We start from the raw sequence: 26,011 nt of genomic DNA on the forward strand, positions 1-26,011 counted from the left end.
TCCAAAACTAGGACAGATGAAAGGGGGAGAATGGAATGACAATAAAAATGCGACATTTAAAGAAGAGCTGCTGTGAGGAAATTACTGCCACAATTCATGAAACAATCCAACTGTAAAACCTTTTTGTCTCTCTACTTGCTTTTCTGGAGGGTATTTCAACGATGAAAAAAAGGGAAGAAAACCACACAAGGGTAGAGGAGAAAAGTAAGATCGAAAAGACTGCAAACCAGAAATTAACTGATGACATTAAAGGTGAACCCAAAATGATGACATGGATTGTTTTACCATAAAGGACCCAGTATGCACATACCTTTAAGATCTGGCCACTACTCTCCACAATGAACATGGTCACTTCCACATTTCTGGCCACGCTCTTCCCTCCTTTCTCAAATTCGCCCCTTTCTATAGTGATGTATAAATCATTTCTCATTTCACCTAGTAGGAAAATTAAAACCATGTTTATATATGGGTGTGTGTGTGTGTGCATGTGTGTGCATGCGAGTATGAAACTAGGAAGTGTAATAAAATACACAACCAAGAAAAGCCTTAGTCCATAAAATGTACTGTGATAGCATACATATAAAAGTAAAAATATTATACTTACACTTTTATATAAGGGTCCCCACCCTCATTGCCAATATCCAAGAGAAGTGAAGGCCAGCTTCTGCTGGTCTGAATTTGCAATACTGAAAATGTCCAGTTAGGAGGCAAATACAGGAACTGCGTAGGAAGGTGTTGTCAAGTTTTACCATTTTTCAATATTTTCCTCATTTCATTTATGAGGTGTGATTACAAAATGACAGCCTAGCAGGGTGGCTCAAAGAAGCCAGTCTTAATACTTTATAGACACAACACTTTAAGAGTAGAAGAAATACCCAAATGGAATAAAATGACAGGACTGCAAAGGGTAGAGTTACAATTTAAATCTTTTTCAAAATTCATGGACAAAATGATCTCACTGCTGAAAGAATCCAGGTTAGTGCTTTATGGACACAGATGTAGAATAATTCAGTTATGCAGACAAGCTTGGCTTCACTTTCCTTACCATAACGCTATAAAACAAATAAGATTCAAACTGACATAGTCTATGAACGTGTATGCCATTTATTTTTTTTCTCCATTGGTGACTTATAAAACTTACTGCTCCAAGAAAAAAGAGAAATTTGATGCCAAGGAGCAAACTTACGCAAACAGGCTAAAAGAATGTTTTTCCTTTCCTATAAGAATTAAAGGGTAAGTGGTGAGTGAATAGGGAAGTGAGAAAGAAGTAAACAAACTATTACCATAAAGTTTTTGAAGATAAATACTGGTAAGGTCAGCAGAATTCACTTTTACTTAACATAGTTTTCAAACATTAGAAGAATCACTGTCAATACTTTTTTTTTCTCTAATAAAAAACTTCTCCATAAAAAAAGCACAGATCACTAGAAGGAACAATAACCATACAAATAAGCCCACAACTGGGAGATTTAGAAAACTTCCTGACCGAAGTGTGTTCAAGAAAGTACCCCAGCTTTCAAAACCATGGGGGAATACCAGTGTGACTGGTCACTTTCCTCCAGGAAGACCAACTTTTGATGATGGCATCATTTACAAATGACCTGAGCTGACCAGGAAACAGATGGCCCATAAAAGAGAGAAAATGAGTAAGTCCGAAAAAGGATGAAATCGAAACCACCCTTTACAAAGAGCATGTAAAAAGTACATTGGAATTAACAGATATAGTGGTCTCTGGCTTATGCATTTCTAGTACTCTCAGACAAATCGATTTGGAGAGGCAACAATCTTGGAGTTCTGGGAGGAAACCAATGTATTTCACCAGATTTAAAATTAGATCTATATGCTTTGTAAGTGTTTTGTTTGAACCATCTCTTTTGTTTTAAATTTGTAGAGAATGGCCTGGTAAATTTTTATAAGCTTGTTCGATTTTGTTACTATATGTATTCATTACTATACCACATACACATCCTTAATATAAACGCATTTTAACAATTTAACAATCCCATTACAAAACGAATGGTACATTCACAGACGCTGTCTTCTGAATCAACCAATTTCAACCAAATCAAAATAGGCCTGGTATGCTAACGGTCTGCACACGTGTTCGTTCAACAATATGTCTGGGAGGAAATTCTTGACAATAGCTTCCCCACTAACAGATTTGGCAGATGAAAAAGCAACACTCAATTCAAGGTAGTTGAGAGCAAAAGATGTCTGTTAACAAGAGTCAAATTCCTTTGCTTTTTGGAGTAGGTGACACATATTGAGTTGCTCTGCTTTCGAACAGACTACAACATACGCTGATTAATGGGAAGTATGGCTACAGGGTATCTACACTTAGGAAGTTCTCAGAATGAGTCATTAGCTAGTCTAAACCACATGGGATTAACTGTCCTGCAAAATGAAGAGTGTTTCTTGGGGAGGGCCCTTCCACTCTCATCTTTTGAAAGGAATGGCAACTCTGACTTTTGCAAAGGCAAGAGAGGATGAGGGAGGTTCGCAAGGTGACCAGTTCTCCCCAGGCTGTAGGCTAGGCCTGAAGGAGGAACAGGGGTGGTGGGGAGAGGAAGGTATTGCCAGTGTTAGGAAATTCTGCCTCCATGTAGTCATTCAGCAAATATATTCTGGGCACCCAGTACGGGCGAGATATTATTCTAGGCCAGGTAGACACAGCTGTGAACAAAGCAAAAATCCTTTTCCCACAGTTTAGATTCTAGGAATGGGGAGGTCTTTAATAATGAAGTCAAATATATAGCATGTTGAATAATAATAGGAAGTGCTGGGGATAAAAGTAAGAATACCCTATACCCAAGAAGGGGTATAGGGAGTGCTGAACGGCAGCAGAGGGGATGTTATATGAGAAAACACCTCTGAGGAGATGAGAGATCTGAGGAAGCTATGCTATAGTTTGATCAAGGAGCAAAGCTGGAAATGGCATCAGCTTCCCGAATCGATCCACAAAGCCTGTTTCGCTTACACCATAGCTGAATTCTTCTATCTCTTCTGATTTCAGAAGAGTTCAAAGAAGCCTAAAGCATTCAGAGTTACAGGAAGATTGGAATAAAAGATCTGGACTCAAGTCTCTCTCTCTCCCTCACTCTGCTCTCTGCTCTGTGTGACTGAAGTCTGAACAGGGTAATATAAACCTCTGGGCCTCAAGATTTTGTGTTATTAAAATGGGGGTAGGAGGGACAAGACTACTTTGTTATGTTAGGCTGTGTCTGTGACTTAGAGAAGAACTTTGGAAATACACACATTCATAAATAAGAGCTCCTTAGGCACACGCTTTCCTCTTCTGGTCTTCAACGGACACTTTCCCTGCAACCCCTTTCTCTCTTGCAAACCTTTTAGACTCAAGTAAGATGTCTCTGAAAAGAGAACACAGAGCAAGGAGAACATTTCTCCCAAATGACATTCTACACACATCTCCCCAGGAATTCTGCAGCTTGCTACGTTCCAATACCGCAAGGTACCGCACCTTGCCAAAATATGCAGCAAGATACAGTTGAAACATGTGCTAATTAAAATCAATACACTTGAGGTCAGCCCTGGAGAAAACTAATAAGCCCAAATGGTGTTAAGAAAGCATCTTGGGTAATGAAGAGAGCAACCATAAAGTGAGTATGAAATGGAGTCATAGCACTAGTGTGAAACACTACTTTCCTGACAATGTTTATTAACACCCTGCACCTCTCAAATTTAACACTCTGTAAATTTGATGAGCAGAACACTTTCTTCTGTTCAGCAGGCCCACTGGCTCTGCCCATGTGAGGGCTTCTGAAAATATCACTGTAGACAGAAAAAAATGTAAGGTCACAACAAGGGGACCAAATACAAAAGAGTTCAGTGACTGCATCAAATGGGGTTGATTTATGGCTTGACCTCAAGAGCCAAGAGGCTTCTACCAGTAGCTGGGAACCGTGATCTTTGATTCTGTGCTGTGAACTCCCTGCATAAAGCCCAAGAGTGTAAGCTCACATCAAGTAAACCACTGCTCTCAGCCACGGGCTGATCAGGGGGGCTTAATCTATGCTGGATATTTGTTAACATTTATGGAACTGGACAAGAAAAGTCAACATGGGGGGCACCTGGGTGGCTCAGTGGCTTGAGCATCTGCCTTCGGCTCAGGTCACGATCCCAAGGGTCCTGGGATGAAGTTCTGCATTGGGCTTCCTGCTCTGTGGAGAGCCTTCTTCTCCCCTCTCCCTCTCCCTGCCGCTCTACTTGTGCTTTCTCTCTCTCTCTCTCTCTCTCTCTGTCAAATAAATAAATAAATAAAATCTTAAAAAAAAAAAAAGTCAACATGGGTCTAAGACTAAGAACTTTGATCATACTAATGATGAGGACAGTGGTAGTAGATAGATGGGAGCTGGGTACTTTGCCAGGTGCTATAAAGACAGCAGCTCATTAAACTTTCACATCAACATTTTAAGAAGGCCCTATTATTTCTATTTTATTGATAAGAAAACAGATGTGTAGAGATTAAGAAATGTGTCCAACATATCATCAATTTATATTAAAATAAAATCATTTTTTTTAGTATGAAAAAATATAATTTAACAGGGTGAGAATGGCCATCAAATAATCTAGTGCAATTCAACTTTCCTCACCAGACCAGTGCCTTAGGCAAGGAAGGGATGAGTCCTAGTCTGTTCTGCATGGGTCGGCCCAGGCTTGAAGTACTGATTTCAGTTCTAGAGACCATCTTTACAGAACCGGGACAGATAGGAGCAGTATCATTCAGATCATAAACAATACAGAGAAAGGGCTTAGAACCCATCAGAGGAGGAATGACGGTGACAAGAGAGTTAACTGAATTAAAAAATGTTGAGGTTGCGGGGCACCTGGGTGGCTCAGTGGGTTAAGCCTCTGCCTTGAGCTCAGGTCATGATCTCAGGGTCCCTGGATCGAGTCCCACATCAGGCTCTCTGCTCAGCGGGAGCCTGCTTCCCCTGCCCTCTCTCTCTGCCTGTCTCTCTGCCTACTTGTGATCTCTCTCTGTCAAATAAATAAATAAAATCTTTAAAAAAAAAAAAAAATGTTGAGGTTGCAAGCAGAAAAACTCAACCTAATGGATAAAAGGTGGAGAGAAACTGGTCTAACATGACAGAGGTCATTCTGAGATATGATGTGTTCTTGGTCATTATCAATATTCAAGTACGTGCCAGAAAACCATCACCAGGAACCTGAGGAAGAAATTCATGCAATGGATACACTGGTTGGGCTTCATGGCCCTTCATGTGTGCAGCAGGCAGAAAAATGACACCCCCTGCACTCCCAAAAGATGTCCAGGTCCTAGGAATCCATGAATATGTTACCTTACACAACAAAAGGGACTCTGTGGCTATGATTAATTAAGTAAGGATCTGAGATGGGGAGATTTTCTTGGATTATCAGGATAGGTTCAATAGAATTGTAAGAGTCCTTATAAGAGAGAGAGGGAGGCAAGAGGGCCAGAATCAGAGAAGGGGACATGAGGGAAGCAGACAATGGCATGATGTGGGGCCATGAGCCAAGAAGTGCGGGCAGTCTCCAGAAGCTGGATAAGGCAAGGAACTAAGTTCTCTCTTGCAGTCATCAGGAAAAATGCAGCCCTGCTGATAGGGCTTGCTTTAGCCCAGTAAGACCTGTACAAATTTTTGATCTCCAGAACTGGAAGAAAGTATTTTTGTGGTGTTTTCAGCCATCCCATCTGAAGTGATCTATAACAGCAGCCATAAGAAACTAATACCATATGCCATCTGTACCCAAGATCCTATCACCTCACGATACGTTTACGGGTGGGGGGTGGGACAGGGACAAGAGCACACGTAACTGGATATCAAAGCAGACCATAGAAAGGAAACATTTATGGATGGGTTGAAAACCAACTTTGGAGCTCTCACATAGAGTGGACTTCTGTGAAATCTATTCATGTTCTCTCTGCTTTTTTTTCTGTCATTCTCATTTTTGTTTTTAGAAGAGTACTGAGATGGTGAACTTTTGGGTGGCATCGCTTTTTAATTTTTGCTTGTACATTAAACAAACGATGGCGAATGCTACAACAGCACCCATGATAGGCCTGCCAGAACAGTGCTGTGTCAAGACAGGAGAAGGGATGGGCTGGGGGCTCCCTGATGTCCATCACACTCTAGGATGAGGCATGGATTTCTGGTAAAGCCAGCTGAGGTAAGTCCTACACCCTTGAGTAATGGCCTGTAACTTCAACATTTTGGAGGCACCAGCCCCTCTCTCATTCTGATTTGGGGCTGGAACCCCAACCTCAGCGATAACATGGAAGATTCTTAGCCTCCACCTCTCTCGGATTGCTAAGGTATTCATTGGTTGAAAGACCATGATGCCCTCCCCTAGCATGATCGTGGGGTTTAGATCTCAGCCAAGTGGTTGAACATATATGATATGGAGGCCCCGTGACTTGGACTGAGGAGTGGTGAGGTTTGGTTAGATTTAGGATATATTTTTAAGGAAGATCCTATCATACTGGCTCCCACCTGCTTCACCCAAAAGGAGCCTTATCTCAGATGCTGCTGCGTATCTGTTGATCCGCATGTCTCTGTCAGAGACTGATAAAGAATAATAATATGCTTAAAAGAAAATCTCAACCTCTCCCTCCTCTAACACTCCACAACTTACTTAATTCCTTTCAGGGTTAGGAGTTTCACAGGCCTCCTACGAAAGACTGAATGTACCGGAAGGATTTAATTAAGGGTTCCTTAACAAAGAGTGAGTTTAACCAGCTGGTACATGGGAACAAGCCTCCAAGGGAAGACGGCACAAATGGGGAAGATGAAGTAGGGAGATGATGATTAAAGCAAGGACCAGTTCGCCTAGAAAGAACCATAAACTCAGAATAAGAATGGACCTTCCAGGGCGGGGCAAGGGGGTGGGCTCGGCAAGGGGGTGGGCTCAGCCTGACCTCCCATGACATTCCAGACACATCAGCCAGCTTTGCTCCAGAATGTCTGGTGAATGGAAACTTAGTGCTTCCCGATATTCAGTACAGTCTGTTAAGACATTTAGAGGCAGGCTGTCCAATACTGTAACCGCTGCCACATGTGGCGACTAAGTACGTGAAATGTGACTTGGCTGAAAAGAGGCTGTAAATGGGCAAGACTTCGCAGCCTTCAAGAATGGAGGTTAAAGAAGAGAGTGTACCATAACTCATTAAGAATTTTTTACATGAATTATTTATTGAAATGATAATATTCTGAATGTAGTGGGTTAAATAAAATACATTATTAAAATTAATCTCTACTCTTTCTCACTCTTTTGAAAGTGTCTACTAGAGAAGTTACAATTACATTTGTGGCTCTAATTACAGCTCTACTGGAGAGTACGGATTGAAATATTTTTCCTGTCATGGGCTCAGAGAGCAAACGATAGAACTTTCGGCAGAGCTGTGTGGTTTGTAGGGAGCAGTGATAGAGCTTCAAAGAAAGTGACTTGTCCTCTTTGAAAATTAGACACCCTAAGAAACAAAGTGCTGGAGGACCGACCCATAACAACGGGAAAGGGTCATGGTGGCTGGAAAGCACATGGCCAGATCACCGCCTCACACTAGGTGACAGCTCAGACGCCTGCCCCTCCAGCAGTCAGACCAAGGGCAGAGTTTCAGTTTCTGTGTTTTTCTTATTCCAAAAAGAGTCTGGCACCGATTACATGCTATGATCCTCAACAGGAGTTTTGTGTATGCTCCTGTCAGTGTCAGGACCACAGGTAAGTCCTTCTGCAGAGACTCGGCAGCTACGTTGATGAGCCTGTCCCGTTGGTCCAAGCATGGGCCTCACCTGTCCCGACCCCTATCAGAACACAAATCAACTCTGAAGGATGAGTCTAGAAAGTGAAAGGAAAATAAAAAAAAAACATGCCAGCAGACTGTCAGTGCAACCCTGGCCTCGAAAGTATGCCTTCTCACAGAAGAATTCTGCTCAAGTCTGCATTATAGCCACCAGTGAGAAACAACTGACAAGTCAACATTCTGAAATAAAGGGAGACAGAACAATGAGCACTTGTTTGCCAATGCAAAAAAATTCCACTGAGTTTTAAAGTTGCTGTTTGCTGTTTATGTAAACACACGAGCCTTTCCCGTCTTCCTCTAATTTGGAAGATGAAGAAGCCACAGAAGGAAAAGAAGAGAAAAAGAAGCAAGTACTTTAAAATAATCTCTTGGCATCCCCGGCACTGCAGATTGGGGTCCTGGAGACCGACTGCCTGAGCAGGGAGAACCTCGCCACTCTACGGTGGTGCAGCAGAGGGACAGAAGCGAGCCTTCTTCCACTCGAAGTTCATTTCCATCATTAAAGCCAGACAAAAGGGACATGAGCACAGCACATCCCAGACAATTATTCAGCTGGTGAAGTGTCATGTTGCTTTGTGTTTTTCCACTTGTCAATGATACTGCCCAGAGACCAAGCTGAGGAATTCTTCCAGCAGCTGTCTGCATTCTGTTTGAAAATATGTTTTTTATATTAGATTTGCCCATCAATTTGCTTCCTGGTGGCATGAAATTTTTTTCTTTTTTTGTTACAAAGGAAATACCAGTTATTTATAGCAACTGAAGGAAATAATGATGGGGTGTGAGAGCAACTGAGTAACAGGCCACCAAGTAAACAGTTCTATAAACAGTCATTTTCAGCAACAGTAGCATGAGATGCTCAGGCAGAGCTGGTCCCTAAGCCAGGTCAGGTCATCTCAGGAAATTTCCAGGCTCTTGCTGAGCCTTCCCTGCATTAACAGATTTGCATAAAGAGATCACGAGATGCTGCAACAGGGCAATGCTGGTCATTTCTGTATCACATGAGGTCTTCATGCGCAGCGGTCTCACCATCCCTCTCACAGCTGTGCTGGGAGCCTTGTCCAATGCAACTTCCTGCGCTTGCTTCCACATACGAGATTTAACCAGAGATTTACCTGATCTCGTTTCTAAAAATACTGTTAACAATTTCAGAGTATTTCATTTGGTCTACTTTTCTCTTGGTTGTAGAGGGTGGGATGTAGGGCACGGAGAAATGTTACCACTTGGCATTTACTTGAACCGCGTGACTCTCATTAAACACTTAAAACTTAGAAAGGCACTTTTTTTTGAGTCCTTTCAGATTGTTAGGAGAGATCTGAATAGATCTCAAACAGAACTAGGAAAGGTGTAGAAATACATACGGTATTTGCATATGGCTGCTTATTTACATATACACAACTTAGATAGAAAAATCCTCCAAGAAGGGCGAAATGCTGCTCAACAATTATTCTTATCAAAACCTGTAAGGATTTCCCCTAAGTGACTTCACTAACATTTTCCACCCAAGGGTAAAATATTTTCTGGATCCTACCCCAGTTTTCCCTCTTCTTAAGGGTCATAAAGAATGCAGCATGGCCCTCTAAGTTATCCACCCCAATATAATCAAAATGTAAAGATATTTTTAAGAAATCTTTGCTTATTTATTACCATATACCTCATTTCCTTTTGTAGCACAGTCCATCTGAACTCTTCAAACCTGACTATCTGAAAAATTTCTCAAGTGTCCAACACAGACATAATAACCATATGTCAACCTTTGGTCCATCTCAAGTCACTTACCAGGCATGATGATATTAGAAAAACCCAACTTCCTCGTTATAGACACTCCGTGAGAAAATACTGATGAGTATTCCCTTCTGATTTGTTCAATGTCTCCATGTAATAGCTGTAGGGAAACTGCTAAACCTAAAATAAATGAGAGATACCAGAGTAAAAAATAGAAGGACAGAAATAGCATGAATGGAAATCTGAACTTGCTTCAACAAGCCCGCAACTATAATAGCATTGTTTTAAATGAAAGGTTACTATGCAGACAAAATTTTTAAAAATCTATGGGAATAATTTCTACAAAACATTTTTCCAACTTGACTCTCTGAGTTTTCCTGTGTTTAAGGAGGTTCATAGCGACTGGAAAAAACTTGACCAGAACACCAAGAAGAGGAAGTCTCATTTCAGCCCCTACACTCTCTTCTTCAGCAACCCCCGCCAGAAGGAAATGTCCCTGCACGAACACTTGTGCCAGCAACTGTCAGTGGCTACCTGGCCCTTGAAGACACTGATCTCAAAAGTGGAGTTCTCATTTCCTTTAACTCTATAAAACCTATGAATATTTACTAAACACCATAAAGGTAGACACAAAGATAAAGTCATGTAATAATTCAAGGATTTTAGGGATATTCATCGAGAATGTCTTAAAACATAAGTAACAGGAGTGCCTGGCTGGGTTAAGTGTCCATTCTTGGTTTTGGCTTAGGTTGTGATCTCAGGATCATAACACTGAGCCCTGCAAAGGGCTCCTCGCTCGGCAACGGGTCTGTGTGGGATTTCCTCGCTCTCTGTTTCTGCCCTTCCTCCTGCTCATGCACACTCTCCGCCTCTCAAATAAATAAACAAACAAAAAAAAAATCTTAAAAAACTTAAGTAACAAAGGTGGTTATAACAAAACCAAGTTTATATTAATATTATGTGCATTAGAATTTCCTAATGACATTATTTTCTGAGAAGAATTTAGCAGGATACAGGCCACTTTGACAAATAAAAGGGTATTTAGTTGGTAAAGTAGTAAAATTATCTTTTTTTAAACCCCAATTTTAGTGACATCACTAGAGTGGGATATATAAAAGATGAATGATAAATTTTTCTTATCAATTTTCCCCAAATCTCAGGCAAGAAGTACAGAAAGGAAATTAATGTCATCTTTGTGAATATATTTGTATATTTCTGAGAGGCTACTTCTGTTTTTTAATTCCCTCTTGCTTTTCTTCTGTTATTTTAAACAAGAAAGAACAAAAGGAAAGAAAGTCCGTTACTTACGTTAGTGATAGAAAATGAAGCCGATCAAAGCAGACTTATTTTTAAAACTTCCAGTCATCACTAAACTGAACTCAATTTTTTTCTTATCTATTTTATTATTTGTTTTTAATGAAAATTTTTAGGTAGTTAACATACAGTGCAATGTTGGTTTCTGGAGTAGAATTCAGTGGTTCATCACTTACATACAACACCCAGTGCTCATCACAAGTGCCCTCCTTAATCCCCATCACCCATCTAGCCCATCCCCCACTCCCACCACCCCTCCATCAACCCTGAGTTTGTTCTCTATGATTAAAAGTCTCTTATGGCTTGTTTCCCTCTCTCCTTTTCTTCTTTTTCCCCTTCCCATATGTTCATCTGTTTTCCTTCTTGAACGTCACACATGAATGAGATCACGGTATTTGTCTTTGACTGACGGACTTCACTTAGCATAATACATCTAGCTCCATCCATGTCTTTGCAAATGGCAAGATTTCATTCTCTTTGATGGCTGAGGAATATTCATTGTATATCAATATATTACACCTTCTTTATTCATTTATCAGTCAATGGACATTTGGGGTCTTTCCATAGTTCAGGTATTACTGATGATGTTGCTGTAAACATCAGGGTGCACGCATCCCTTCGAATCCGTATTTCTGTATCCTTCGAGTAAACAGCTAGTATGAACTCAATTTTAAAATATATTTGGACAGTGGACTCAAGAGGATAATAAATCTGTGCTCCAAAGATTCTCTATCTATATCATTAGTTACCACATGCAAGCTATCATTCCACATTCATAATTTATAGTACTTCAATATTATCTCAAACATAAACCATAAGAATGACAACAATCATGCTGGAATAAAAAAGAAATGCAAAGTGTATCCAGCACACATCTACATTAGGATCTTCCCTTCATTCTCCCTCAACAGAGTGAATAAATAACAACAAAAGCAGTGTCTTGTTAGTTAGTTTGCTCGGTTTCCAAAAAAGTGGTTAAAACATCAGGAAAATTTGTTCAAAAAAAAAAAAAAAAGCATTAGGTCAGAGAGAAAATGGAGCCTTTCCTGGGGTTCAAATCTGACCTAGATGGGGGCATACCCAAGGGTCAAAGACTAAAGAAGTGAAGGACAGGACAGGACTGCATCATTATGTCCTCATACTTTTCAGTGTCAGTCCAAGAGAATGTGTAAAAGAGTTATTATCAGAATTAGGTTAAATCTGGCGGGTACTCAGGAACGTTAATTAAATGTTCATTCCAGTTTTACCTACCTTTCCCTTATCCCTCTCCCTGCCCCCACTCCATTTGAGTTGGGTGACTGAAGGTAACACAACGGAGGAGCACATGCCCCCCAGTGCCCACAAGGAATGAAAGAGGGGAGTATAAGTGGTCTGGACGGTTTGACAGTGAAACAGTCAGTGCAGCTTCGGGATACTTTAATGTGGTGCTATTGTTTCCTTTTAAAACCCAGAGGCAGGAGGATGAATACAAACTAACATGTGTTATAATCCATCTGTCCCAGCAGCTATTTCTTCCTGACTCACGCTCTCCCACTACCCCCACCTCATTACTGGTGTTTCTGTTCTCTACCCACTTCTGTCCTTTTGCCTTCAAAACACTCACCCACACCATCACCATCACCATTAACATCATCAGGAGCTGATATTTGTAGACTAGCAGTGTGTGCCAGACATGGTACATAAGAACAGTCCCTCCTGCTGGGAAGAACACTGCTCAAATCTGGAATACCAGAAACGATGCTTTCAAATACAGAATCATATGGATTTAACAAAATTCCTGAGGTCCTGTAATTTTTTTGCAAGTAAAGATCAATTCACTAGGACTTCTCATCAAAGGATCTGACCAGAGACACTGTCAACATTTTGTGGCATGTGTAAAGGAAGAAAAGAACTGAATAGTAATGGAAAGCAAAGACACCATGCTTTTGGGTTAGGGGCTAGAAGAAGGTAAAGTGACTAGAATTCTGGTTTTGCCCTATCGGAGCCAGAATTCATTTAACCATTAGCGATTTTTTTTTTAAACGTAAGCTGAAACCTAACAAAAGATAAAACGATGAAAAAAGAAAAGCATTCAGTCAAAGACAGTGCTTAAGAAAATTCATGATAGGGGTGCCTGGGTGGCTCAGTGGGTTAAGGCCTCTGCCTTCGGCTCAGGTCTTGATCTCGGGGTCCTGGGATCGAGCCCACATTGGGCTCTCTGCTCAGTGGGGAGCCAGCTCCCCCCTCTCTCTCTGCCTGCTGCTCTGCCTACTTGTGATCTCTCCGTCTCTCTGTCAAATAAATAAATAAAATCTTTAAAAAGAAAAAAGAAAATTCAAGATAGAAAAATAATATGTGTTAGGAAAGGATATATGTAAACATGAAAAGAGAACTACATCAATGTACTTTAAACAGTAAGTGCCACAGAGATTAGAGAGTGCAAAAGGATTGAGAGGGCCCAATTAGGGGAAAACAGGGAAGAGCCAGCTTGTAGATGAATGAAGGAAATGAGGAAATCAGACAAAACACTATTGGGCAGGGGGACATTGTATTTAAGAGTTAAACCTGTCCTAAAATTTGGATAGAAGGCTTGGCAGTTTTCATTCTGGAGCTTTAGAAGATATAAATAGATTAAATAGATATAGATTATGATTTCCTTTGTCTTGCTGAGTGACACCAATTTGGAGGAAAGGGGAAGGTTCTGCCATTTTGAGGTGCTTCGATTTCTTCAAACCAAAGAGCTCACAGATTGTCAAGAATTGGACAGGCCAACTGAACTGAGGGCTTCACCACAATTTACTTGGCTCTTCCTAAATCATCAACTCAGTTTCCATAAAAATAATAAAATAAAGAGAAAAAAAAATCCCACAACACTCAACATGCAATGTTCAAGAGTGGGTGTACGTTCAATAAAACAAAAAACATGATTAAGGGTGAGTCCACAGGCACTAACTCACAAAAAGCCATAGCAATATCACTTATTTTTCCATCAAGGAAATTCCAGATTCTATTTTTATTGTGGCCCTTAATTACCATGACAAAAACCAACAGGTTGGATAAAAGAGTCAGCAGAACAATAAGAAATAATGCATTAAGATGAGGAAACTACTCATCACTACAAAGGAGAGACTCATCAAATATTCACCCTTTCCAATTACCTGAGGATTACCCTATCCTTTCAGGAATGGTCATTCATGACACAGGGTGTGTTCACAGAGCAGCATTTTTGTTTCTATTCTTTTCCTTTACAGCTGACTTCTCTGTTCTCACCTTATACCTGCTATCTCTGGGGCTAGGACTTCTAACTAAAATTTTATGTGTTGTACACCTGAAACTAATATAGCATGGTATCAACTATAATCAACAAGTTTTTAATTAAATTTAAAAAATAAAATTTTATTTGTACACTAGCTTAGTACTGCTACAATTTAAACTGCCCATTTTGGGCATACCAGTAACTTTCAGCTTGAGAGGAGGGTGGAAGGTGGGATATAAGAATATATGTGGTAGGGTTCCTACTCAAAGGACATGATAATCTCATACTGAACATAAGACACATACATATAAACAAAATGTAAAGCAGAATGGGTTACGCGTATGATATGAATATTAAAATAAGGAAACAAAAAAAAAATAAGGAAGCATTACTGACTGAGGGAATTTGAAAGTTCAGGGAAGATTTTTTGGAAACAAAAAACAGGAATATAAGCTGAAGAGTCAGCTTATATTTCACAAAATATATCGATAATGTTTTACAGTTACTTTTTCCCAGTCCTTAATCTAAGTACCAAAATTGAAACTGCTAAGGGAGAACCGTTCCTCTTATTAAAAGAAGCAATCATTAAACTGAACATTTTTATCTGCCTAGATGTTTAAGAGCCAATTACAATGATTTGATATCTAATTTTGAACAAAGGCATAGACATTAATTAATCTAGAGTCTATCACAAAGTAATGTATTTTTCACAATAAAGCTCCCCTTACAGAGCAGTAGTAGAGGAAAGAAAGGCTTCGTATCTGTTAAATCAAACACGGTTGATTATTTGGTAGCTCCAATTTCATGGGAATTGAAGTTAACTCACTTCATAAGATGACTCCTTTTAAATTCATGAAATTCTGCACTTTTATATAAAAAATGCCAAGCACAGCATGATTTATAAGTAGCATGCAAAATTAATTTTAGACTACATCAGCCATTTTACCACCAGTGAACCAAATAACATGTAGCTGTGACTATACAGCAATGCGAAAATTAAAAAATGACAAATATATTTGATAAATACATGTTGTGATTAAGTGTGTAAGAAGTATAACATACAGCTTCATGACTCTGTCAAATGTTAACTTCTCTGTGCTCTGGTTTCCATATCTGTAAAAATCAAGATAATAATGATACCAACTCCATAAAACACTTTGGGTGGTATCTAGCACAAAGGGAGTGTTCAACAGTGTTGGCTGCTATTACCACAATGACCACTGCCCCTACCATTATATAATATCATTGTTCCTGTTCTTATTCCTCCCTACCATGAATATCAATAAATTACCTTCCATCAAAAAAAAGTTCAGCATTCTCTAAGTGCCATACGCAAAGACAATTTTCCTTTCAATAGGCATGCCCACTTACCACTAGATTAAGCCAAGTGCTACAAATCTCCTGGATATTGGAATGATGAAGGTCTACGGAGGCTTTGGGGGCAAATCTGTCTATCATGAGCAATACTCAATTACCAGAGATTTGACAAAGACACAAATGATAAATATAAATAGGCAATGTGCACCGACATGTGAAGACAGGAAAATTCCTAATAGGGCAGGGGAAGCCAGAAAAATAAGCAGCCATAATTAATGGAGGCCATAATTAATTAATTAATTAATTACTCTTAGTCTAAACGCAAAAGAAGTCATTGGAGAATTTTAAATAAAGGGAACATGATCCAATTTGCATTTTAAGAAAGTTTTCTTAGTGCTATCTGGCCAAAATGGGCCAGAAAGATAAAGAGTGGAACTGATGAGCATAATTAAAGGATACTAGAGATTTGAAGGCAGGAAATAATGGAGGCCATGCTGATATGGTTAAAACAGAGATGGGAAAAGATGGTAAAAAAAACTAGATATTGGCATACAAGAAGTCATATCTTCATAGTATATTGGATGTGGGGGTATGAGGGAAAACAAGGAATCGTGGAAGACTCCTGAGTGTCTGACCTGAGAAACTGTAGAAAATGTCGCTGCGCTGTGTACTGAGTTGGGAAGATAAGTTAAGAGAAGAAACAGCCATCTATACTGTCTTTTATAAATGCATAACTGACCTTTAGTTGTGTTATTTTTATTTATTTGTTAGACGTTAGACGGGGAGAGAGAGAGCACACAGGTAGGGGGAGTGACAGGCAGAGGGAGAAGCAGAGAGCCTGATGCCGGACTTAATCCCAGGATCCTGGGATCATGACAGGAGCTGAAAGCAGATGCTTAACCTACTGAGCCACCCAGGTATCCCTAGTGGTGTTATTTTTCATGAGGATTTGGATTATGTTCTGCGTCACTTGCCTTCAGCCTGAAGAACTTTAGTATTTCTTGCAAAGCAGATTTGTTAGCAAAAAATTCTTTGTTTTCGGTCTTGTCTTTATTTTGCCTAGAATTTTGAAAGATAGTTTTGCTGGATATAAGATTCTTGATTGACACTTCAGTGGTTTTTTTTTTTTTTAATTGCTTGTTTTTTAAACATTCAAATCTTTGAAAATGTCATCACTGCCTTCTGACTGCCACTGTATTTTGTGAGAAGTCAGTAGTCTTTCCTGGGATTCCCCTGTGTAGGATGAGTAATTTTTCTCTTGTTGCTTTCAAAAATTCTGTCTTTGTTTTTCAGCATTATTACTATGATGTGTTTGGGTGTGGATCTCTTCCTGTTTACCATACTTGAAGTCACTGTGCTCCTTGGATATACAGATTAATGGTTTTCATCAAATTTGGGAAGTTTTCTGCCAGTATGTCTCCAAATACTTTTCCTACTCCTCTCTCTCCTCTCCTTCTGGTACTCCCATTTTGTATATATCGATACATTTCATGGTATATTTTTCTGAGGTTCTGTTTGTTTTTCTTCACTCTTTTTTTTTTTTTTAAGATTTTATTTATTTATTTGAGAGAGAGAGAGACCATTAGAGGGGGGAGGGTCAGAGGGAGAAGCACACTCCCTACTGAGCAGGGAGCCCAATGCGGCACTCGATTCCGGGACTCCAGGATCATGACCTGAGCTGAAGGCAGTTGTTTAACCAACTGAGCCACTCAGACACCTTCCATTCTTTAAAAAACAAACAAACAACAACAACAACAACAACAAAAAAGCCCCAAACAAACAAAAAACCTAAACCCAAAACAAACAAACCAAAAAACCCTTTTCCCAAGTCTCCACTTTCAGGAATTCAAATTTCTCCCTACTCTGTTTCAAATAAAGTCATTTCCTTTCAGGAGGGCTTCTGAAATTTTTCTTCTTATGAACTGTCTCTCCCCCCAGCCAAATCTTTAATCCATTGCTCCAGAGTTGAAGATGGGTACAGTGGTCCATTCTTTAGAGTGACACCTCTGCCTCACAGATAAGGGCCTAAGCTGGGGCAGTAATCTCTGGTGTTCTCAAGTTGCTGCTCTCTGTGTGGTATCTTCATCCAATGAGCAAGCTGGGGCACGGGCAACTGATGCCCCAGTATTCTTGGCCTGCTGCATCTCAGGTAGAGCCATTGTCCCATGAGTGGGGGTTGGGCAGAAGAAGGGAGACCCCCTACCGCACAGTCACTTCTGACAGAAATTTAGCCTCTGCAATTCAGAGCTAAGGGAGATGAAAAATGCTGGGAGCCTTTACCTCTCAAGTCAGAAATGGTATCCCTTGACTGAGAGTTCAGGGAAGAAGGAGTCCCATCTTCTTAGTCACATGTGCCTGGAGAAGAACATCCATCATATGGAGCAAGGGCAGGTGGGAAGGAGCAAGTGGGTTGTGGCACTAGTGTCTCCAACTCTCTCTCCTTTTACCAAGAATTAGTCTGACTCTTGAATAAGTATCTCCTTATATGCTATATATGCTTGGAAAAATGTTCAAATCTTATTTAAATATATGATCTTTACCAGTTACAGCTGTTTCAGCTTGGATTGCATCTATGTAGCCCCTGAGGCTGCTCCTCTTCAATAAAACTCTAAAAACATTATTTTCTTAAAGATTTATTTATTCTAGAGAAAGAGAGAGAGAGCAAGTGGGGGAGGGGCAGAGGGACAGAATCTTTAAGCAGACACCCTGCTGAGTGCAGAGCCTGACCATGAGATCATGACCTAAGCCAAAACCAAGAGCTGGACACTTAACTGAGTCACCAAGGCACCCCTAAAAACACTATTTCTTGACAGTATTTGCATACTTTGTGTTTGGGAGGTAGGAGCTATGGGGGTGGGGGGGTGGGAACAATTGTTAGGACTTCTAAACTTGAAGTACAAAATCACTAACATCATGAGGTAGCAGCAAAACCTGAAAAAGATGGTTTTACTAGATTCTTTCATAAAATCATCTTCAGTAAAACCTGCTTATTTCTAAAACATTTTGGACCTCATTATTATCAGAGCAAGAATATTTACTTCTACTTCTTCCTATGTGCTTGATTTTACAAAATCAATCAATAGAGTTTTGCTTTGGCTTCTAGAATATTATATATGGAGTTTATAAGGTAAGATAATTGACTTTTATTTTATTTTTATTATTATTATTTTTTTTTTTTTTTGAGAGAGAGAGAGAGCACATGCACAAGTGGGGCAGGGGCAGAGGGAAAGAGAATCTTAAGCAAGCTTCATGTCCAGCACAGTGCCTGACACGGTGTTCGATCTCATGACCCTGAGATAATGACCTGAGTCAAAATCAAGAGTCAGACACTCAACGAACTGAGACACCCAGGCATTGTAAGATAACTGACCTTTAAAATAAATACAGTAAAACTTTCATCTAATGTAGGTCCAACTCAAGGCCAGAGAGAACTTTTAGGAGTAGATCCTGGCTGCATCAAGTAGTAAAACCTTGGTGGGATTAAGGGAGGTATTTACACAGAGAGGTCAGAGATAGGATCTCACAGTCTCTGGGGTGGAGGAAAGAAAGGAAGCCAAATGTCTAGCAGGAGTGCTGTCAAGTGAAAAAGCACTCTTGAAAAATGAGTGAATGAAGCAAAAGTCAGAAGCACCAGGAAGATGCTAGAGTGTTAAAATGAGCCAGATTAGATAAAGAAATAAAATGAGAGCTGTGACAGCACCAAAAGCCTACTAAATGGTGAATTACTTGATCGAGGGGCCTAGTTGCTTAAACGCTCTGTTCAGCAGGACCAGATTAGTAAAGGACAAGTGTCCTTTAACACTGTCATCTTGAAATTCTAGACCCTATATTATTAATGTTGCCAGTGCTCAAATTTGTGGATGTATCTCTTCTTTCAGATGTACTTTCAAAGCCAACTTGCAGTAAAAAAAAAAAAAAAAGAGAGAGAGAGAGAGAGAGAAGAAAAAGATAAAGTAAAAGAAAGTCACTTTCCTTTCATAATAGTCACACCTCTATTTCTGACTTTCACACCATATTATTCAGTTTGTGAATGTGCCTATTGCTGACTGTTTCCTAAATCTACTTAACTCATAGAGGATGTGATTTTGACACCACTGAGGATAATCAAACAGTCTGACTATAGGCTCATCTTCTGAAGATCATTTTCATGAGATCTCTGACTAGATAACCCTATCAATTGGGATGCCTATGTATAAGTATGTGCAAATACTCATGTAATTATAATTGCTAGTCCACAGATCGGCATTTCAAAGTTTTGGGAAGACTTTAATGCTTTCTTTAAAGAAGTGGTTAGCCCATGGCTAAGAGTTACAGCAAACATAAGACCGAAGGAATACATAATAAGCTATGGAACTTCAAACTAAAAGACAGAAGAGACATCTGAAACTGTTTACTTTCAGTGAGTCGTAACCAGAAAAGAAATTTACTGACCAGAAATGAGGGATGGAGAGGGGCCCCCTGGCATGCAGTGCAAGCTGTAATTGTAGGAGTGGATGAGACCATTCAGAGGAAATTCACATTTCCTCCTTAACAGAGGAGAATCTTAACCTTAAAATGTCCTTATGATTCTGGATAACACTTCAATGGTATACATAAGGATTCCGTCAAGTTTAAAAAGGTGTTTGTTTTTTTACTGGTAAATAATAATAATCATTATCATTAATTTGTAATTTTTTCAAAACACAAAGCACATAGTGAATCACCGGCTGGAAACAATTTTTTAAAAATGTACAGAGAACATACTATAGGAGTATAACTTAACATCCAATTATTTTATTCAAATACTTGCTTTTATAACCTAAAATTTTTTTCTATATAGCAAATCCTCCAAACAGTATTGCTAGTGATTACATCTAGATTAGCAAAGTATAAGTAATTTGGAGAATAAAATCAAGCTCTAATCACTACTTCCATTAGTTTATAATTTGTTTTTTTTTATACTGCATGAAGCTTTAAAAATACCTTAAAGCGTAATTTAATACCATATTTTGAACTCTTTTTTCTTCACTGTCATTAAAAGAGAATGGTTTAGATTAAAGGAAACTGAAAAGATATTACAAATGCATGTCATACAGTCTGGGTTTCTTTTGTCATAAAGGATGTTGAGAAAACTGTCAAAATATGAGTAAGATCTATAGATACGAGAGTTACATCAATGTTAATTTCCTGATGTGATCATTGTGCTTTGCTTATGTTGCCATGTCCTGGAGTAGGCAGAGGGAAAGAGGAATCATGAGTGCAAAATGTTCTCAAACAGTTCAGGGGGAAAACTGTATGTGTTGTGTGTGTGATATATGTATATATATTTGTATATGTGTATGGTATTGTATGTATGCTGTATACATACACACACACACACACACACACACACACACATCTATAAACATTAGAAGCACTGAAGCAACCTTAAGAATTATACCAATTCAGGGGGGCCTGAGTGGCTCAGTGCATTAAAGCCTCTGCCTTCGGCTCGGTTATGATCTCGGGGTCCTGGGATCGAGGCCCGCATCAGGATCTCTGCTCAGCGGGGAGCCTGCTTTTTCCTCTCTCTCTCTCTCTGCCTGTCTCTCTGCCTACTTGTGATCTCTGTCTGTCAAATAAATAAAAACAAAATCTTAAAAAAAAAAAAAAGCCTCTGTCTTTGGCTCAGGTCATGATCTCATGGGATTGAGCCCCACATGGGGCTCTCTGCTCAGGAGGTAGCCTGCTCCCTGCCCCACCCTGCCTCTCTGCCTACTTGTGATCTCTGTCAAAGAAATAAATAATATCTTTTTATTTAAAAAAAAAAAAAAGAATTATACCAACCCAGTAATGCTATAAATGATTATAGAGAGAGACAGAGCATGATCAAATACGGAGGGATGGATAAAGCAAATGTAGTAAAATGTTAACCTTTGAGAAATTAGGAATTCTTTGTACTACTCGTGCAAATTTTCTGGAAGGAAATTTAGTTGAAAATAAAAAACCTTGAAAGAATAAAAAAGAGAGCATGGTTTAATAGTTTGGGAATTTCAACAGTGAGCAAAAAGTTCACATCCCACCTTTCTAGCCAACAGGTGGTGCCAATAAGTACCAATTTTCTTTTAACAATATTAAAAAGTAAAGTTTTTAAATGCAATGTTCAAAAATCAGGAGCACTGATACAATCATCAAGAATTCTAGTAGTTCAATAATACTGAATTAAATGACCGCATTGCCCTGTAAGGGTAGGATATTCAACCCCAAAATGCAATCTAACAATCAGAAGCCTCCTTTCACCTCAGCCAAAGAAGGAACACTGCTCCCTTCCTGCACAGAGTTAAGTAGTTCTCCCTGCATCGATGGGCTTCTCATCTAGGTAATTCCTTTGAATTTTCTGTGGGGGTTAAAATGTATGGTTGGTAGGAATGCAACTGTGTACACTCATTTTGTGAAGGTTAAAAAAAGAAAGAAAAAAAAAAAGATTGCAGAAATTGACCTGACTAGTCAATATGATTTCTTCTAGCTGTGAACTACATGTGCAAACTGCAGGAAATAGGATTTCATAAATACACAGATAATATGAAAAGATTTTGAAGTTTCTTTCAGGACATACTGAACCAGAGCCAAGGATTTTTACACAGTTTACAAGTCACAGAACTGAATTTGCTTCAGTAAATCACACTGGCTCAGTCTTAGTTCACATTCCTAGCATTCAATTGCTAATGTCTATTGGAGGTGACATTTATAATAACCATTTGCTCAACAAACCTAAGCCAGGCTCATGTCATGAATATTTTTATAATTTCAAATTCTTACAATATTACTTTTAGGATTTAAAATTCCCACAGAGCACAACTTTGGAAATTTCAAATTACTCAACCTAACTAAATCTAACCAGAGAGATACATTAATTCAATTATTATTTTTTTCATCTTTAAAAGTTAAATGGATCACTTGCCATCTTCTCCCAGTTTCTAAACTCAAAGGTAGTGGTTAATGGACCTTTGCTACGTAAGTTTTAGGTTCGAGGGGGATAAAAACCCAGTTAGCTAGACGAATCCCTTTATCTATTAAACAGAGAAGATTACAACTCCAAGAGATAAAGGACATCAATGAAGCATAAAAGGCCTGGAAATTAGCTGGCAGAATTTGTACCCAAAACTAATTCAAAGTTATTCTTTTTTTCCTCTTTTTTTAGTACCAGTGACCAAGGAATAGTGGGAGGACAGCAGGAAAAAAACAATACTTGTTGAATGAACTCAATTCTCTTGAAAACATCTGACTGCACTGCTTTCATTTAGTCAACAATCCCATGGTTCAAGAAGAAAACAATGGAAGCCAACATATCTAATCACTGTGATAGTTTGAACATCAGGCACCCCAATTTCCATCTTCAATTCTGTGTACCCTTGCTACTCTCACTGTTTCGTTTTTAAGGATTTTAAGTAACCTCTATAACCCAAAGTGGGACTCGAACTCATGTTCGCAAGATCAAGAGTTGCACTTCCCCCACCATTCCCCCCCGCCCCCACCATTTTTAAGTAAGGCCTTACTTACTTGGGAGAGAGGGCATCTCTCCCAATAACGATGCCAAATAGCTACTGACTGTCTCTCTTCTTTCTTATAACTGCCTTTCTACAAGGAGAATAGATCAAGGCGACATAGAACAATGGTCCACCAATATTGACAGTAGAAACGTCACCGGAAAAACCAGAGTGGAAGGCAGATAGATGCTGGCAGTGGCTCAGGCTAAAAAGGAGTACGGAGAGGGGTGGTCATAAGAACAGGAAAACAGGGCTCTGCAGAAGAAGCCAAGTATACAGAACGTATAGCTGGCTGCCTCATCATCAAAGTAGCACAGCAGGCGACAAAAATGGAAGATGGATTCTGCCAGAGGTGAAATCCTTCACGCAGGGCTCTGCGTACAGTGGCTCCTGTCACTCTTTCCAAAGATGCAACAAGCGGTTTGTCGTTTCAGTATGATGGTTGGAAACAGACAAGGGAGCACCCAGGGAATAAGGTGGTTAGATGTCACTTACTGGTAGTCTCACTCAGGATTCCAGCCAGGATAAGCGGTCTGGAGGTCAATAAAACTGGCAAAGCACATGGAATGTGGGGAGCATGTCAATAAGCACCTGGAACTTCCCACAGAAATAGAATGTGCTTCCCTTCCTTCCTGGAAGATTACATTAGTCTATGTAATCACAAGACAATGATTAAATTGAAAAGTCCTAGGAAGAGGTATTAATAATCAAATTAGCAGAGACAAGATGGAAGACACGAAGTAGGAAGGCCTGGTGCAAGGATCTAACCTATCAATAATCCACCTACGTCATTCTCAAAGTCTTCATTACGGAGATCAAATCAGGATCCACTCTGCAAAAACGAAACTGCCTTAAGAAAGAGGTAGAATATTTCAGATGATGGCTCCAAAGAGAGTAAACAATAATAGCTAACAATGAACAGATACTTAAACGTATCAAGTGTTGTGCTACAGGCTTTGCGTACTCTTTCTCCCCAATAACCCTCAGAAGACGGTATCACTATTGTCCCAGTAAAACTATGATTCAAACCTAGGACATCCGATTTCCATAGGCAAAGCTCTTAGAGGCTATCCTCTCTGTAGGACGATTCTCATCTATAAGCAGAGAGAAATTTGTACTTCAGCTTTACTGGAACCTTGACCTCATAAGATATAGAATCTGGATTCTATATACCTCTATCTGGAGGTATACATATCAAAGCCCATCACTGAGACCTTTACCATGATTCAAGAGGCAACTGGGAATCACATCAGAGTCTAGACAACGATATATTCAAACAATCCAAGAACAGAGGAATTTCGTTCTGCGTGAGGCATAGTAGAAAGAGGAAAGGCTTTGGAGTCAATAAGGAGTTGGGGGCAAAAAAATCTATTGGAGCAGGCCAACACATGCTGCTTAGTCAAGACTGCATCTGTGATGATAAGGAGAGAAGGCAATGCATGGGAAAATTCACAAGGTTAGGGTTAGTTTTACATGTGTTTATTCACATAGGAGGTAACTGCAGGCAAATTAGGAGTAGTGGGACTCCTGGGGAGAGGCATGAAAAGAACTGAAACAAAACCTTTATTTGTTTTCTTAAAGGTTTACTTATATATTTGACAGAGAGAGAGCACACATGTGTGAGCAAGCATGTTGGGGTGGGCTGGCAGGAAGAGGAGGGAGAGAATCTCAAGCAGACTCTCCGCTGAGCAAGGAGCCCAACGTGGGGTTCCATCTCATGACCCTGAGACGGTGACTTGAGACAAAATCAAGAGGTAGATGCTTAACTGACTGAGCCACCCCGGCACCCCTGAACAAAACCTTTAAATCAAGTCCAGGACAGCACTATCTAACAGAAATACAATTGGAGCTACCAATGAAATTAAAAATTTTCTAGTAGCCATGCTAAAAAAGTAAAAAGAAAATTAATTCTAGTAATATATTTAACCATTATCTCCATAATGGTGTCTTCCAACATGTAATCAATATAAAAATTATTAATGGGATATTTTATATTTTCTTTAAAGCACCAAATTTTCACAATCCAGTATATATTTTATAATTACAGCACACCTCGATCCCAGGGCTGTAAGCCTTCTATCTAGTGCTCAATAGCCACGTGGCTAGTGCCCAATGAACTGGACAGCACAGGGTTAGAGGGTAATTAATGATAAGAAATAGTCCCTGGTATCAAGAAATCCTGAAAGGCTTAGAACCAACCAAGATTTAGCTAGAAGTCTACTGAAAAATATGGCAAAATTAGTGTTAAAAACGTGGTATCTCTGCCATCTTACCGAGGGTACATTTAAATTATATCCTTTGGTCCATATGCTAGTGCTATTTTAATTCCACAGAAAAAGGGAAGACAAGTCTACATCCCAGTTTCTAAACTATCTTATCACTTCTGGGGCACCTGGGTGGCTCATGGGTTAAGCGTCTGCCATCAGCTCAGGTCATGATTATAAGATCCTGGGGTGGAGTCCTACATTGGGTTCCCTGCTCAGTAGGGAGCCTGCTTCTCCCTCTGCCTGCCACTCCCCTTGCTTGTGCTCTCTCTGTCTCTCTCTCTCTCTCTCTCAAATACATACATAAAATCTTAAAAAGAAATAAAGTATCTTATATCTTCATGTTGTGTTCTACTACTACCATCTCTTCCTGATGCTTTAGGGATTCTGCCCTCAACTGCTCCAAGTCTCTTGTTTATTCAGTGGTAGCTGGAGGACTTGGAGAGGAGTAGATAAAACCCAAGTTCCCTCCCCAGCTCTTGGGAAAGGGAGGAGAAACTGACCTCATCCCTCATGACAACCTGAATGCTGCCACATGTGTGACTTGTGGATGCTTAGGGCTCTCACTGGACCAAAAAAGTTTCTGTCTGCAGTTACTTCTTCTTTGTGGGTCAGTTTGGCCTAGTAAGATGGGCAGGGTCTGAAAAGAAGGTGGTTTGAGTTTCGATTCTTGTTCTAAATTACCAGGCAGGTTGGACTAGAACATAAATATCTCACTCAAGTTACTTTAAAAATGAGTCTTAAAAAAAAAACCAATGCATTCAGTTATCAAATACATTACTTAATTTGAAGTTTTTTTTTTTTTTTATGTCAATGAAACCACAAAGCTACCTAGTTTATTTTGCTTCAATATGGG

The 26,011-nt window shown here is 39.6% G+C and overlaps 1 protein-coding gene across 1 annotated transcript in view; it reads right to left on the bottom strand.

Annotated features, from left to right (window-relative positions):
* DOCK4 (dedicator of cytokinesis 4) overlaps positions 1 to 26,011 on the bottom strand; it is a 422,803-nt gene that overhangs the window by 152,754 nt on the left and 244,038 nt on the right. Inside the window, exons 13-14 of the mRNA XM_080818711.1 lie at positions 9,575 to 9,700; positions 311 to 435 (exon numbers count right to left, since the gene is read on the bottom strand). Of these exons, the coding sequence (XP_080674837.1) occupies positions 311 to 435; positions 9,575 to 9,700 (251 nt within the window). The remainder of the gene's footprint in view (positions 1 to 310; positions 436 to 9,574; positions 9,701 to 26,011) is intronic.

This window comes from Martes martes (genome assembly GCF_963455335.1).
Source record: "Martes martes genome assembly, chromosome: 11".
NCBI lineage: Eukaryota > Metazoa > Chordata > Mammalia > Carnivora > Mustelidae > Martes > Martes martes.